This window comes from Corvus kubaryi, unplaced genomic scaffold, assembly GCF_017639235.1.
Source record: "Corvus kubaryi isolate FWS band 111438036 unplaced genomic scaffold, C.kubaryi_AGA036_p1.0 37341, whole genome shotgun sequence".
In the NCBI taxonomy this organism is placed as follows: Eukaryota; Metazoa; Chordata; class Aves; order Passeriformes; family Corvidae; genus Corvus; species Corvus kubaryi.
The window spans coordinates 10,393,154-10,410,667 of record NW_024581112.1 but is presented as its reverse complement, the minus strand read 5'-3'; the positions used below and the strand labels follow the sequence as shown (position 1 = coordinate 10,410,667).

Below are 17,514 nucleotides of genomic sequence, written 5' to 3'. Positions count from 1 at the left end.
GTGTTGCAAGCCCCAACAAAACAAAATATAAACATGGTTAATGGATTGTTTTACAGACAACCTGCCAGTAGTCTCACAGAGATCATTATCCCACATCAAAGCAGTGGTCCATCTCTGTCCACCAGTGCCAATCGCTTTGGAAAAGGATTCCTTTCCACTCAACAGGTAAAGCCATTGGAATAGCCAAAACATTCCCACTTCTCTGATTTACACTTCTTCCCAGGTGAGCTGCAATTTCCCATGCTGCAAATCTGCCTGAAAATAAAGCTTATTGAAGTGTTCTTCTTTTTAAATTAGATTCAAATAAAATTATTCTGCCTGTGTCTGGATGAAAAGTGGTCCTTGGGCTGGGGGGTTTGTCCTTTGAGGGGACATGCATGTAGTCAGGCTGAGGTGTTTTAGCTCAACAGATAATCTGAGCTACAAAAGCTGGAAGTGAAAAGCCTAACTTTTTTAGCTGGGTAAAAACAGACAAGCAGCCACAAGGAGAAAAGTAATTCTGCCTGCCATGAAGCTGTAACTCCTGCACATCTGCCCAATTCTGCCATCAGCAGGTAAGCACAGAACCAAAGGCACAGTCAGTCATCCTCCTCTCCTGCCTGGGTCACCAGGGAAAGGGCATGTGCCACTATCCATAAATCCTCCTTTTCCAGATCAAAAGTATGATTTAACCCTTATAGTGAGGGTAGACAATCAGGTATCACATTTCAGATCTGTGCATAAAAATATTGTGATCAAATTATTATATAGTGCATGAAAATATAATCAAAAGAATTCTTTAACCCTTTATGAGGTTTAAAAACAAGTTAAGAACTGCATTAACTTGGGCAAGTGTCTATCTACAGCACATCAAATGAGAGAACAGACCTGAAAAAGCCTGCATTTTAAGATATATGCTTACCCACAGAACTACTCATTTCTCCTCTGTTTCCCCCCAAAAACCAGAAAATAACTAAATGTAGCCAGATTCCTGACATTTTTTGCCATGTCATATATATATATATATATATATAAAAATGGCCCACAAAGTACCTGCAGAATCTGTTTGCAACATTGTTGGGACTTCTCTTGGTCTTAGGTGACTGATTTCACTGCTGCTGTAGCGTACAGGAGTTTCTTCATGTTCTGCTGATTTGGTTGGGAGAAACTGCTTCATTCCTTTCCACCATCCTTCACATGGGTTAAAAAAAACAACAAACAAACCACCCAAGATTGTGTATATACTGTGTTTTAAGCTACTAAAATATTTTTCAGCACAGCTTGTATTTTGTTGAAGCAGGCAAATAACTCAATTATCACTATTTGGATTAATACCTTAAGACAACAAAGCTGTGACTTTTCAGAAACAGACACGTAACAAATCAAAGTGAGGGCATTAAAAGGTTCCTTGTCTAAAGGGTAAGACACACTTAAGATTCCAGTAAGCAGACACACAGATGTGCAAGTTTTCAACACGAGGCCAGAGAAGTGAAGCACAGTCATACAGCAGTACCAACCCAACCACTGCAGCTGCCCTTTGCACTGGGGCACAGGCAGTTTCAGGACCACTGCAAAGGGCTCCTTGGTGCAATTGTCTCACCCCAAGTTTGTGAAGCCCAAGACAATATGATGGAAGATATACCTAAATCCCACATGCTTACTAGGGCAATGAAGACAAATTTTGACAGAATTTATACACCAAGATGAAAGATTTTTTCCAGGACAAAAAAAGTAGCAAAGAAATGATTATGGAATGTATAAAGACATTCCTTATAAATTTTTTTCCTCTCGTGTTGTATAATTAAGAGGTTCTATACTTTGTTCACTAAAAAAACCCCATGAAGCTGTCAGCTCTAACAGGAGTCACGACATTTACTATTTCTGAAAAAAAAAAAGAAATCAGAGAAAGAAGGAGTGAAGTTTGTCCAGAAAAGACATTCAGTGTTTGCTATGCCTCCCTCAGTTAGCATTAGAGAAGCTTCTGCTTCTGCATCTGGAAGATGTGTTAGTGCAATCTGAAATACACATCGAACAAAACAAGCTGAGTCAGTGGTTTCATAAAACCATTTTGTTACCTGCACGATCCCAGTAAGGTAGATCATATGTGCCCTCAGTTTTTTTCTTGCTGTGAAAGAAAAAAAAAAAAAGAAAAAAGGGTTATTTTAGCTAGTCTGCTTATCAAAAGATGCATTAATTAATGCTGACCAACTACCACCTTGGCTGTAACTGGTCCTCAAATTTAACGTATAAGCACGAGTAACCCGGCTTGCCTTCACCAGTCTGCTGCTACCAGAGAAACCAGATTTTAGTCAAAACACTTCTAATGAAAACAGTTACAAAGAGCTGTTTTATCCTTGCTATTCAAGAGAGTATTTTCTCAGAAAGAATGCAATTCTTTCCACAAATGCAGACCGCAGAGTTCCCACAGCAACACATGCAGTATTTCATTCCCACACACCAGGCTAACATTCATTTAAAGCACTTTCATCCATCTGTTCATTTACCGGTTTCTCCAATGCCACGCACAAACTAAGACAAGAATCAGAGTAGTGAAGACCATCACCAGCACTGGAACCAGAACTGCTGCCAATGCCACATCTGAAAGCCATTAAATTGAGTGGTGTCAGACAGAAAGAGCTTCTCATAAATCAGTTTTTGATTTGAAAATTACTTGGGTAAAGCACAGAGTTTTCACTTTTAATGTCTATCACACCAGATCCCCCAGCTAAGCTACTCTGCTGGATGCTCCCACAATGCAAGCTTCAATTAACATCTGGCTCTTCTACATGCATGCACAGCTGGCGGTTTTGAAGGGTTTTTCATCATAATCAACCAGTTTGTTTTAATATATGGTTTTTCCATTACAACAATGTATTCTGTTATTTATGCAGAAGATCCCTTAGTGCCACCACTTAAGTTTGAACCTACTTTAAGAAGTAAATTCCACAGTACCTTACCAGTTAATCCCAATCAGCCTGTGCTGGGTCTGTGTGTGATCCTGTCCCCTGCCATCCAAAGGACACTTCAGCAGTGCCCACGTCTGCAGTGACTTTGCTCCCTTTTCTGACCGTTTTCTTCGATAAATGAAATGACTACACCAGGTGACATTTTTCAAATTTCATGTCAACAAGACTGCTCCAGAAAATATTTTCTATGTCAAAGGTGTTTTATTCTAATTATTAAATAAAGCAGTTACACCTGATTAATTCAGAAGGGAAGTCCAAGTTGCAAAAGCTGAACTCAGTGTGAAGAAGTTCTGGAAGATGGAAGTATTTTATATATACATATATATATAAAATATATATATTTATATATTACTTGGCAGATTATATTTGTTTCTGCATGCAGTATGCAACTGTACATCTTTTATCATACTTGTATTTAATAACTGGTAAGCATTAGAAATCAAATATTGATGATCTGCTGTAGTATGTTAAGTTTTGAGAAAATTTCAATTCAGAAAGCACACTTAATATAGGCCAAAGCGCCATCAGGAGTTCCAAACACCTCTACTGTTTAACTGTGGATACCTTTGGTTACACTTGGAGTCACTGTAGTGTTTTTTATTTCAGGTGTGAAAGTTGTTTTATCTGTCTGCAGTGAAGTCTTCACTGAATGAATGAAGTCATCCATGAAGTCAGCATTCTTCTCATCATTCTTGTTCTGAGGTGGTGGTGGCAAGGTGAGTTTAGGAGCACGACCTTCAGAAGAAAAGAATTTATAAGGTAAGTTCTTGGAAGTGCTAGTTTTCCATATCTCCTTTTTAGGACAAGACAGCTGGAACAGTTTGCTATAAAGCTTTTGTTCACATTACATAATGAGGAAACCCCCTCCAGGAATCAATGACATGGAAAGCAAGTGATTGGCGTCTTTCGACATACTTATTTTGTAAATTACCTTGTGTACACCAAAATTCAGTATTTTCCTGGTTAAGTGTAGTAACTTTTGGATAAACTCAGACTTACCAGTTACAGAATGATTATGCAGCCAAAAAGTACTTCAATCTCATTGAAAATATACCCACGATATAACTTCTAACCTTAACAATTTCACTTACAACCTTACAAGTTTCATTTCTTATCTTGCACAGTTGAAAGCTTTCAGTTGTCTTACCTATACTAAACTGACATCCTAGCAATTCTACTTTCATTGCAATTTTCTGGTGCCATTTTAGGGGGTTAATCCTAAAAAAACGTGCAATAATAGGCGGAATGAAATTATTGCGAACTTCCTGGTACAATTCAGTATTCCCTTGGAATATCTAGAAAAGAAGGTGAAAAAAAGAGAGAAACATTATGTTCTACAAACACAATAGCAATTAAGTAACTACTACCAATTTTGATGTTTTATTTAGGAAGAATAAGCAGTGAAGGATCCAGTTCACCCCAGAACAGTGCTGCTGCCTGCACTTGTCCATTCCCTTGGCCCCATTAAATTTACAACTAAATAAAATAAAGAAAGCTGTGTGCACATGCATGCACACAGCTACATAGTTCAGAGTAAAGGTACCATATAGTATCCTACTGATGCTCCCCAGGCAGTGCCTGCTGTTACACATCTCAGATGTTTATGGCACTGAGTCATTCCAACTTGGGTCCTTTCTTGGGATTTTGCTCTTAACTTTTCAAGCATACATGGATAGCAAGGAGCTGTGACACTGTGCAAGCAGGAATTGAGCGGTGCCCTCACACAGCCCAGCAGTTCAGCACTGTCTGTGGATGGTATTCATTAGAAAGCATTGGGAGGCACCCTCAAGTGTGTAACCACACTGTGCTCTCGTGGCTGCTGCCTGTAAGTGCTGAGCCACAGCCAAAGAATTTGGGCTCAGAACGTGAAAGCTCTTCTCAGTCTCATCTGGAGCCATGAGGTTCTGCAAGAGAAGGGCACCGGCTGCGTGAAGGATGAGCTCAAGCTGGTCCTTCACTGCCATGCTTGCACACAAAGAACTCATCAAAATGTGACAATACAGAATGAGTCTGGTTGAAGTTTAAAAGCAGTGAGCAGAGTCCCTGCAAGATGCAATGGAAGCACACTGACAAATTTACAGCTAACCATGGGTTTTTCACCCCCAAGCTGCTTAAAACAATACAGCAGCTTGGCCCAGTACTCCAACCCTCCCTCTCCTTTAGCAGGACTGGTTTGGCACCATCCCTTTTGGTAGGAAGTGAGCTGTCCCTCCATGTTAGTGCACAGCAGTGGGGCTTTGGCCCTGCCCATGCAACTCTGTTGTGCTGCTGCACCACTGAAGTGACAGTAAATGAGTTCTTTCTTTTGAAGGCATTTTTGATACAGCAAATCACAGTGGACACAGTGCAGAACAGAATTATGACACTTGCCAGGAAAAAGTCATTATTACAAGGAATTTTCTGCTCACTCACACCACTTGGTAACCAATAAAGCACCCTGCCATTCTTAAGGACAAGCACTGCATTGTGTAATAGCTGATGTGTCTGCCTAACATGGAGCAGTCAAGAGCTTTTAGCACATTTCTGATCAATGCAAATCACTGCTGTTTCAACCTTGATACACAAGAGAAGAGATTTCTGTATTGCACTCCTGAGTTTAAGGTATTTGAACAAAATGACTAGAACATCCCTACAGGTCTGAAAAATTATTCCAGGAAAGTATCCATTCAGAAGAAGTCCCCGCCCTGAATTTAAGCTTATTGTTCTAAAATATACTTAGTAGCAACAAATGAAGACAAAGTAAATGCAGGGGGCAAGCCTATGATGTTATTTTGGAAATAAATGAATAACACCAAGTAGTTAGTTGTATTTCATGTGTCCACAGCAGACTGGGTTTCAATTTACAGCCACTTTTCCCTTACTACATTTTTTTTTCTTTTTTTTTTTTTAATGACAGGCTTGTAGCTCCAGATCTCACCAAATAATTATTTGTTTTGGTAAGGATGTGAGGGAGAAGCAAATTACAGAAGTGACTTCCTGTGGGGATGCTGTACTGCACCCTTGCTTGTGCTGTGCCTGCCAGTGCCCATTACCAAAAGAAGGCACATCTGGATGCCCAAGCAACACATGCAGAAGTTACATATTAGGGACAGATGCCCAACTCTGAAAGTTAAGTCTCATGTCAGGTTTCTGAGGCTGAGGTTTCTGAACATATAACAGCAAGGGCAAAAAGAATCAATGATGACTCTTACCTTCAATAAAGATTAACAGTAAAGATCTTTAGTCCAGGCTTTTATCAGTCAAGCTTTTCATGTCTGGTGTTACAGAAGTAACTTAACTTTACCTGCACCTCCGTATTTTTTGTTACCCTAATTTTTGCATTAAAAAAAAATTTGCTTATGAGATCAATGCAGTACAAACTTTTTCATGAGAAATCACTTTCATATTCTTTTTATTATTAAACTCTTTCCATTTCCCTCTGTGCTGTTAGACAAAGCTTTTCCAACCTGCAACTCTGATTTGTCTTTTTTCCCCAATTCAAACATTTTACTTTTTTTCATATATGAAAAGTTAAGAAAAGTTTTTCTTGAGCACTGCCAAACCTATAAAAGGTATTTGCAAAAAGGACTATAGGAAAATCTTGGAAAGCTTCTATTCTCTTGAAAAATGTTAGGAATTTCAAATATGTTTCAAAAAAACAGGGAATAGCACCTCCCAGTTGGTCTGCTGTTCTCAAAGGGAGAAGCCTGCAAACAGATGCATCCAAAAGCACATTTGTTTCAAGTGAGGTGATGGCAGATGGAGAGAAAATCTGCTATTTTGAACCAAACTGAACCATTTTTTCTGTCATTTAAATACAGCTGCCACTTCTGGGTACCTCTGATTCTTCATGCCCTGTCCCTTTAATGACACACAAAGTGCAAAGAAAGATCTGTTGCCTGTAATTTCAGGCTCCACAATTTGTTTCATTTCATGAGCATGCAAGAGGAACAAAACATTCAAATTCAAGGCAAGAGCTGCAAAGATTTTTTAAGAAAATTATCAAACTACCACTGAAGCCTAAATCCAGGCAGCTTGCTAACTGAGATCTTATTTTATGGCCATAAGAGGGCACTCAAAACTAGCAAAATATGCTGGATTTTTCCTTGAGTATTTCACACCAACAGTCACTCTAGTTCACATGTAGGCTCAGACCCACCTGTAAATTCTCCTCCTCTCTTTCAAGGGTTTCCTACTGCAATTATGTTCAGTGTTCAAAAATCTCTTAATTTAACAAACTTCAGCCTTTTACTTCATCAACAGGATGCTACATCCTACCTTGAAACATTCTTAACCCAGAGTAAAGAGAAGATGACCAAGGACAGCCAAAGAGTGACCATTCTTAAAGCCTGTTTCTAAAAAACTACCAGGCTAGTAGTTACAGTTACATGTATGTAATACCACAGGCCTACAGAACTAAGGTAAAATAAAACCAAGGATTTTAAAAACAAGAAGAAGGAAAATCTAGCTGCAGTCACATTATCAGGAATCCTGTCATTTCTTTTAAGAAAATCTGATCTAAACCACTGGAAAGACACAGGTTTTCTCATTTTTACTGTCTATTAAATACTGCAGAGCTTTAAACACAGGGGAAATAAGATTATCTTGCTGCTAACATTAGGGACTTTTTCTGTGTGGCAAAACATTTGCAGTCTGAACATATACCCTCTGCAAAGGCTACTCTCTTATATAAGAAACTTAACAACATTTGGTTAAAAATTGAGATTGACAGAAACATAAAACATGAAAAATTATACAACCCCTAACATTTATTCTGTAACCACAAGAGGATAAGAAAGTAAAGCTTAATTTTAAAACATGTAGCCTATTTTAAAAGAAATACAATTATTCTTGAAGTGATGCAGTACCACGCAGAGTACCACTGGCAACAGAAGTTTCTTGTATAGAATATTCCCACCCCAAATAGTAATAAAAATAATATCTGAGCTTTAGAACTGTCCAAATTCTCACATATTTGCATATTTTCCTGCTGTTTATGATTCAAAATAACACTGAAAAGAAGAGTTATTTAATCATTCTTCACCATACCAAAATGAGTTGTATTTACAATTGTGAAATCTCTATAGAACATACCTACAAGGCATGTGGTATTTTTTACCTTATCTTTATCCATGCCAGGTTCTCTGTACACTGTCCACTTCTGTGCATCATCACTGTATAAAATTCTGTAGGCTGAGACATAATAGTAGTGCTCTGCTAAAGTTGATCCAGTAGTTATAATACCTGTGAAAATTGAAGCGCCCAGTTAAGACCAAAAACTGGTAACACTTTGTAAAAATTAACAGATCAGTTTTTGAATCCAAAGTTGCATAGCTGAGAGTCTTCACAGGTCCAGTTAATTTCAGGAAGTTTTACCCAAAGTACCAGGGTCTGAAACTTCCACAGTAACTGAAACTTAGTAATCATTTTACTTACTCTATGTTTTAATTTTCATGACATAACCTTGCTAAGCCCTTTTCCCCCCATTTCTTGATGGAAACAGCCCGTTCATTTGACCACAGCCCACTCCTGTCCCCTGCTGCTGACACAGCCCTTCTTGTACTGCCAACCTAAAGGCACCACTTGAAGAACTGCAGCTTCCTACAGCTGATGCTGCAGCACAACTCACACAGGAAAGCTGTTTTGGAAAAGCTTATTAGCACAGGAATTAGAGGAGTAATGCAAAATCCAAAGAGTCCCCAGGGAGGTAATAACAAAGGCCACTGGTAAACCCAAGTTGCTTAATGGCAGGAAGCCATGCTGCTGATGTGAGGGTGTGCAGCTGAGGTTACAGAGACCAGCTCAGGCATTTTGGAAAGACAAACCCAAACTGATCAGCAGAACATGTTTCACAATAGCCTTTAAGCCCTGGACCCTATGAAGCCCTCCACCTAAATCCAATTTATTTTTGATTTACATCAGATGACAAACATGCCCATTAACAACAGCAAATCACCTCTGAACAATGAAACCAGAAAACACTAACATTGGCACTGAAGATACAACAGCTGCACAGCTACCCTGGAGATTAAACCCAAAATGCCAACACCTCATGAAGATTAAACCCAAAAAGCCAACCAGTGCTTCACTACTTGGAATGGGCAACACTGCAGTCAACAGGAATTGGTAACCATGAGCTGGCTGCTCAACTCCCAGTACAGAAAACAAACCACGCAGAGCAGCCTGGGAAACAGCACCTACAGCCGTCTCTCCAAATCAACGCAGCTGCTAAAATCACCCCCTCTGTGAAGGAGCACAGCCTAACCTGCCTAAGCCTGCACTGCGTGGCCTGTTTTCTCTGGAAAGGCCCAGCAGAGACTGCTGAGGGGGCTGCAGTCCCCAGCTCTGGGCCCAGCCCCGTTTGAGGCAAGGAGGTGAAGGGAAGGCTGCCAGCAGCCTTCCTGTGTCTGCTGCTTCCTCACACTGCACTGGAACTGCTCCTACCCCTGCTGTTGGATTCACTGCGGCCGTGACGGGCAGTAGGGAAAGCCTAGGAACACAATCAGTACACCTGCATCAGAGGTACCAGTGGGCTGAGCTGACTGGATTTCCACCTGCACCTTCAAGGAGACAGTAAGGAGGAAAAGGGAAATACCAAGGATCCAGTAAAACCACAGGAAACACTTCAACAAATTCTCATGGAAGAGATGTCTTCTGCTATGAAACTACACCTCTTCAGCTCCAGGTTCCTCAGTGTATATACCTAGGACATGGAACCAAATTCAGTGCCACCCGAGCTTTATCTAAAGGCCCAGAACTGGAAAAAAGGATGTCTGTAACCAAACTTTTAGAAAGCTGCTGAGAAGCCACATCAGATTCACTCACCTGTTATTTTCTTTTCTTTATTCAAGTCAATCTGCAACCACTGATGTTCATCATTGATAAAAGCAGCCCAAGGAGGTCCAAGCCTTTTTAGTCTGGCATTTTCAGGTTTCCAAATGTTTACTTGTCCTGTTTGGTTAGGCCACTCAAGAATAGATGATGATGTGATGTGGGAATCAGGAATCACCCCAGATTCCATCCCCAGCGTCCCATAGCAACCTGAACAATAGAAAAGGTGACGACTGAAAATGAGATATGACGTTACGCTGCTTGGATTTTAAGATTTTACATGCAAATATTAAACTGCTGTCTAAATTTATTCCGTAACAACAATACCAACAAAACACACTGTCTTTTGCTTTCTAACAGGGATACTAGAACCAAACTAGTCATGAGAATGCCATGATTTATGCCTGTTCCAAGAGCAATGTGGATATTCTCTCCCTCACCACAGTCACACAGAGCACTCGACGAGAAGCACCGGGGACCTTTCATGGTTTAAGAGTATCTATGGTTCATGCAGGAATGGGAAACAGACTACTGGTTCATTTGTTCCTTTTTTGTGTCTATGTAATTTCCTGGGTTTTTAGAACAACCCCAGGATCACAGTGTTAATTTGAAAAAAACCAAAGCATGTAGGAAGTCATGTCATAATCCTGGCCTTGAGCTCAAATACATCTTTGAAATTAGTTACATTTTTCTGGTCATCATTCTTACTAGTTTCTTCCCACACTGAATTCTGCTAGTGGCTAAAGAACATCTCCTGAATTCAGGACTCAATTTCTTGTCCTGTAATACCAACAGTTTTCCCCTCTCAAATGCACAGTCCCCAGAAGTATCAGCACAGAGCAATCTTTGCCTTCAGTCAGGCCTGTGGAACAACCCAGCCTAGTTTCCCTTCTCCTTCTCCTTCCCTGCACCTTGTCTCTAGCTTATTCAATAATTTCTCACATCACTGAAATTCAGAGTCCAGATCAGCGTTTTGTCCTATCTCTTCCAATTTCCAGGCCATTTAATTACTTTCATACACACTGTCAGATCATATTCTGAAAGACAAAAGAACCCAGCAAACCCTGCCTGGGATCACTGTGTTTAATATTCTTTATGCATAAGGACACCAGATATGTAATTCTTTCTTTCAGCTCTTGCAGAGGTCTGGGAGAGAAATAATTTTAATATTATGTGCATTGTATTTTCTAATTTTTGCTTGTTTATACATTTCCATCACCAAACACTCCTGCCTATCAGATTCCTCTCTTTATATCCCCATTCACTGTCCCTTTTATTTATGTATTAGGAAAAGTATTTGTTTACTTTTGAAGAGTAGGTGCATGACTCCCCCTCTTTCCTTTTTTAACTTTATCTTTGTGAAAAGCAGACATGATGATTTATGGTTTTTACATTGTTATTAAAACAGTTAAAGAGACTAAGGAAAGGCCCCTGTCTTCACAGTGTTTCCAACATCCACTCAGAGATGGCATTTAAAGTGACCTACAGGAAAACTACCTTCCACTTAGAAAACTACAGCCAATTTATTTGAAAACCAGGTAAGACAGAAAGAAAAACATGCAAAGCAGTAAAGCTTCAAAAAGGGTCAACACTTGTTACACCAATCATCAACCTGGTACACATGGACAAAACAAAACATAGCAGCCAAGAAAGGACACAACTTAGAGCAAGGCCCAAGATGCCCTTCCAGAGCGAGAGAGACAGTCATTTATCACATAGCATCCAGTTGCACAAAAATGGGAGATAAAGAAGCCAAAAGGGGGTGGACAAAAGTGAGGAATCATTTTGAGATTTCTTCCAGCTTTCTAAATAGACAACCAGGAAAGTAAGGAGTAAACCTGGAAGAAAACTAGAACATACAGTTTTTACAAATAGAGAGCAACTCTCAAGTGCCCAGCTCTGCTTTAGCAGTGTGTTTTAAGTGTGAGAGTCAAGGCACTTTATAGACTACAACAGGGAACATAACCTGAAAGAATCTCTTCCTGCAGATAAGCAAGGCTTACTTTAAACATCACTGTACCTATAAATGGGGTGATGATGAATCATCAAATTGAGCTAGTAAAACAATTAAAAAATATACATTATTGAGGAATGCACTAAAACAAAAGTCTCACAAATGAGAACAAAAATTAAGAAATCAAATGCCTGCACATTTATTTCTATTCACAAAGTTTGTATGAAAGCTATAACATGTAATACATGTGATAACGCTTACCACTCGTCTTAAAGGTGAAGAGACTTGTAGATAAGGGTCCCCTGCAGAGAACAAAAGATGATGTTTTGCAGTACCCAGTGAGGAAAACTGAAACAAATTGTCTTCAATTTATTTTTCTTGTCTGACTGCTGGCCACTGAAACCTATGCACATATGCCTGAACAAGCACTTAACATCCTGCCAGCAAGTTGCAGCGCTTTCAGTACAAACACCTTCTCAACTGAAATCTAGTCCAGAGATACTGGGTTAAAGAATTTCAAACAAACATCTACCCAGCAAAGTGCAAGACTTCAGTTAAAATGCTTTCCTTTCAAATTAAGCTAATCACAATAACACAAATCAATCTCCTGTGATTGCTTTCATTCATGGGACGTAAAATACAATGACAAGCTACACTCTTTCCCTGCAACTGAAAAGCTGCCATTAAATTACTGGTTTTCCACAGACCAGGAGGAATTTATGGCCAAGATGGTAAAAACTCCTTGCAGAATTAGGAAAATGATAATTTCTGGTCTAGAGATTAAAGATACTTGGTAAAACAATTAAACCACAGCAAAAGTGTGAGAAACTTAGCGAAGAGAACCTGTTCAGGGAACATGGAGCTGCACTAGCTGAAATTAATCCCTCAGTGAGACACTACCTCTAAGGTGCTAAAGATAAGGAAATCATAGAAAGGACACTTACACTTCTGAGGTGACATTGTTAGCCAAGGAACCTTCATAGTATGGAATGCCCTTGCTGATTACAACATTAATCTGACCACCCAGAGTATTTGACACGACGCCTGCGTGAACACCAGCCATACAAAGTGATGATGACTTGAAGAAGGGAGGCAAAGAAAAATTTAATACTACTAAGTAAATAAATTAAACACTACAACACATATTGTAAGTGTTACACTGTCCAATTACATGTTACTGTTACATTAAAAGACTCTTCTTAGTTAACTGTTACCTTGGTTATTTAGAAACCATTCACCTTTATTTAATATTGAATTTATGAAAAAACATAAAAAGAAGGCCCTACATTTCACTGTGTCCTTGCCCAGATGTATTTGGAATGTAACTGTTGTAATCAAATAACCTCAAACCAACACCAAGGTGAATCAGTCTGAAGAAGCCAGACAGCCAGGCTCAGCCTGTAACAAATTATGTTAGACAACAGAAGTTGAAGATGTAAATACATAGACAACCTTTTAATAGAAAGCACATTGAAAGTATGTTTGTTTATTTTCTCAAAATTAAGGGGTGATGCACTGCAGATTTTGTAGCTTTTTGCCAAGCGGTTGTATTTTTTAATCTTAAATTGGGGTTAAACATGGTTTAACCATCCAGCACTCTCATCCATATAAAGCCATGGTAATGCATACAACTCATCCTAAACAAGTCAACTACCTATGTTGTACAAGGCAGTGAAGATCAGTGATAAAAAATGTTTTTTCATAGTATCATGTTCTTGCCTTCTCTCCCTGGGTGACAGAATCTACTAACAAATGTCACAGTGACACTTCCCTGGCTTGCAGGCTGCCTGTGCCACAGTGAGTGGGACTCATGACACCAAGTCCTTCAGGCTTGCACAGAGTAAGCTCACATCCAGCAGGTCTGGGATCCTCTTTCCATTCAAGCAAGAGTACAGGATTCTGCAGGAGATGCAGCTCTCACCTCCCCACTCACCAGATGTCAGCAATGAGAGCTCCGAGCCCTCAAGGACTGTGGACATTAGGGTCACACAGGAAAGAGTCAAGATTTTGGGTATTTTTTAAAGCAGCAACCAGTTCCTGTACATTTGAAAGAGATGCATGAGAAACCTCTACCTGAAACCTGGTCTAAAGTGCTGGACAATTTCATTTCTTTCCACACAGCCTGACTTCTGGGAAATTCTCTGCCTTTTCTGAGTGATAAAGTATACAAAAAGAAAGTCACAAGGCATTTATTTCCTTAAGTTTCCTTTTCCTCCATAGAAAACAATTATTCCAGATTTTGGCAATAAAACTCCCAACAAGCAGAACTCCCACAGATGCTGCAAATTTGTGAGGCAGAGAATCAATTTCATCTTGTTACCAGCTACAAAAATGACCTTGCAGCCATTTAGTGAGGACTCACTGTGGACCAGGACATATAACACAGTTACACTGTGGTGACATTTTTACATGGAGGTGATTGTTTAAGCAAGTAGCCTTGGATTTACAAATATTTGGGAAAGAAAACCAGACAGACACATTTCAAGTTCATATTTAATACTAAAATCTTTGATTACTAACATTTTTACATTGTCTTTCCTCTGTGCTCGATCTAAGGGCTTATCAAAAGAGTATTTTAAGATAAAAAGCAGAGATTTCATGTAATTTTTAGTAGAGTGCTAGCAAAATTATAATCACTTAAAAATAAACAAAGTGAACATCCTCTCATCCTATGGCAAGCTCATTAATTGACCTGCAAAGGCTTACATTAGAAAAATACTATATAGGGTTTTGCAGTGTTTTAAGTAAATAGTACATTATTAAAGATGCTCATTACCAATTTATAGAACTACTGTTACAGTATTAACTTTGTTGTGCAAATTATTTTATAGCTGCTGAGCATAAACAGTATTTCATCTCTCAAGTGTAACAAAAATTAAGATAGCCACTGAGACACTGCTGAGAGAAGCATTACAGTGTCAAAAACAAGAGGACATCATTGAAAGAACTGGTTCTTTCTTTATAAATCTCACTTTTCTAACCTGAGAAAACCAACAAAAACAAAACAGGAAGTAGAAAAACCACCTAACCTTTTGATTGATCCACCCTTATCTGCAGGCCTTACAAAAATATTTAAGACTCCACTACACCACTCCTTGGAGATGTTACCATCTGAAGCACCTGTCATTTAGCACCAGTGCTCAAAAATAAGTACCATATTATTCACTTTCAGGAGGTACAAATCCCAGCATACAGGAAGTACAACCAATGCCAACAACTAAAACTGACTTGTATTATCCACCACGTGTTTTACCAAAACTCCCTTGAGCCCGTGGTGTTTTTACTTACATCTCTGTATCCATGAGGAATAGTGCCTGAAATACCAGCAAAAGGAATCACACATCCAGCTGGACAATACTTACTGAAAGAGAACGAAATATCAAGTCAGGATATGCCTGCACCTACAAGTCTCCTACTGTTATAGAACAGTTACTATGTTTTGGATTTACAACACTCTGCTATTCATGTATCACCATGTAATGATACCTTCTAACGGAAGGCCTATCAAACCAGACCAAAAATACTCACAAGTACGCAACAGCAGAACAGACCTTTGAAAATGTTTTAAGTTTCAGCTGAAAGTACAGTCCCAATCTCGATATAATGAATTAATAAAGCTGGCATTTTATAATATAAATACCACATGGCTCCTATAAATTCAAAGTCATATAAGTAACAATATTAATGAATTTTATTTTATGAACTAGAGACCTGCATATCTATTTGTTTTGCATCCTTAAATAAAACATCTGAAAAGTAATGTTATTTTGTAACAGCTTTTGGCAATGCTTTAATAATAAAAATCTGGCCAAATTACCACTAGCTCATGAAAAGCAAGAGGCAAGACACCAGCACCTCTGGAGCAAGCCTGTGTTCATGTTCCAGGGCCATTTCATACTGCACACATGAAAATTATTACATCTTCAAGAGCTAAAAGTAAAGTGGAGTAAACTCATTAACATTTTCACCACAGTTCAACAACAGCTGAAGCAACGTTGTAGGTTCCATGAAAACAGTGGGATTCAGAGACTTTGTCACATGTTAAGGCCAGAACCTACAGTTACAGCCCTATTGAAGGAGAAATGCAAAGGTTGTACTTTGGAATGTTTCATGATGCCATGGCTCAAGTTCTCCAAAAAGTAAGCTTAGATACTCCACAACAGTCTGTAGCTTTAAACACTGTCTTTGCTTTAGATGGAAATGGAGAAGGAGAAAACAGGGAAATGACACATTTCCCCCATCAGAATGTACAGCATTCTGTGTCTCCACAGAACCTCATTAATGAGCATCAAACTGTGAAATGGGTTTGCAATTTCTAACACATTCCATTATTTAGTGCTCCTTAGGTAACTGTAATGTGATTTCAGTAATTAAGTTGTGTACCTGCTGTAATATGTTTACAAAAGCAATATTCTTTCTATGGAAATGAGATATTAGCTCCTATGTGTTAGTGCAAATTAACGAGGTTCTACTGTATACTGCATGTATATAACACAAATGGGAGAGACAGGAAGAGGAAGGAGGAGTGCAAATGTCAAAATTCTTCAGCTCTAATTAGTTTGTGTCTCAAGTTCTCTGGATGGCCAATTTTCAAGCTGCATCAGATATAAGTAACAAAGCCAAGTAGAAACACTAAAATTACTTCATTAAAGAGACTGAGAAGGAAACAGGTAAAAATCAGTCTTACTTGAATTCTGGTTCGGAAAAGTGACTTGCATAGTCTAAACAGGTAATTAAGTCTGGAAAGAAAAAATGTTAGGTCAAGAGGATGATAAAAAGACAACAAGCTTGAGTATGCTTTTTAAAGTGCAGGAAAACATACATTTGAGCCTCTGAGGCTTAACCAAAAGTCTCAGAATGAAAAGAAAAAAAATCCTACTGTATTTTCTTGCAACAGATTTTGTATTACAGTAGAACCTTGCTAATTTGTCTGAGTAACTGGGAAATCTACCGAGAACATGACAAAAGGTAAGGTTACATACTACAAAAATTCATTTTCTGTGCAGCTTAATTTTAATTTATAGCTATACTTCAGAGTAAATCAGAGGCAGAAACATATGCTCTTTTCACAAAATTAAATTAATAAGCTAAAGAGGCCTGTGTTTCCAGCATTTAATGGTTCTGCAGTGCTGAACCCAAGCACCACAGTGAACAAATGTTAGAATGCCATGTTATTGGCATTCATGACTGATAACACAAATTTCATGTTTGTGTCTGCTGTGTATCAACACATACAGTCCAAAATAAAGAAAGGAAAGCATCAAAACCCCTACAAAATTAAAAACTGAAACTCTTTATCTGCTCTTTTTAGAATAACTTCCAGATAGGATTTTTGCCTTCTGAAGCAGTTGCTGGCACTCCTTCACTTCCTTGCAGACCACATATATCACTCACCTTTACAATGAGTGGGAGGAGATGCAAAACAAATACAGCAACCTCTTTCAGAGGCTTAAAGTAATCAAAACCATGTAAAAAACCAAGAAAAAGACAAAAAACTAGCCAGCAAATTATGTAATAAAAGAGCTGAGGGAGTAGAGGATACTGCTACTGAAATAAAAATTTCCATGAGGTTAGTCTGTGTAACACATAGACAGTTTGATAAGAAAACTTGTTAGCTATCTGCCACCTTGACTACTGCCTGAAAAAAATGCATTTTGTCCTGAATCTGAAGCAGTTCTTTCATTTATAAGACAACTGACATTTTTCCTCTGCTATGCAAGGCAAGCTTTGATACCATTTCTTTAAAATTACAGCAACTTTTAGGTAGCTGGCAGTCTAATTTTCTACACAGAAGTATCATGAAAA

General features: G+C 38.7%; 1 protein-coding gene across 2 annotated transcripts in view; it reads right to left on the bottom strand.

Moving 5' to 3' along the window:
* Positions 1–17,514, bottom strand: part of DCBLD2 (discoidin, CUB and LCCL domain containing 2) — a 42,418-nt gene that overhangs the window by 4,035 nt on the left and 20,869 nt on the right. The window contains exons 4-15 of one of the 2 annotated variants that reach the window (XM_042031156.1): positions 16,397–16,448; positions 14,998–15,070; positions 12,654–12,787; positions 11,971–12,011; positions 9,750–9,965; positions 8,044–8,168; positions 4,093–4,240; positions 3,510–3,680; positions 2,484–2,577; positions 2,055–2,104; positions 1,033–1,170; positions 5–255 (exon numbers count right to left, since the gene is read on the bottom strand). In XM_042031156.1, coding sequence (XP_041887090.1) covers positions 86–255; positions 1,033–1,170; positions 2,055–2,104; positions 2,484–2,577; positions 3,510–3,680; positions 4,093–4,240; positions 8,044–8,168; positions 9,750–9,965; positions 11,971–12,011; positions 12,654–12,787; positions 14,998–15,070; positions 16,397–16,448 — 1,412 coding nt within the window. In that variant the 3' untranslated portion in view covers positions 5–85. Of the gene's footprint in view, positions 1–4; positions 256–1,032; positions 1,171–2,054; positions 2,105–2,483; positions 2,578–3,509; positions 3,681–4,092; positions 4,241–8,043; positions 8,169–9,749; positions 9,966–11,970; positions 12,012–12,653; positions 12,788–14,997; positions 15,071–16,396; positions 16,449–17,514 lie in introns of those variants that run through there. The other variant, XM_042031155.1, reaches the window with a different exon arrangement.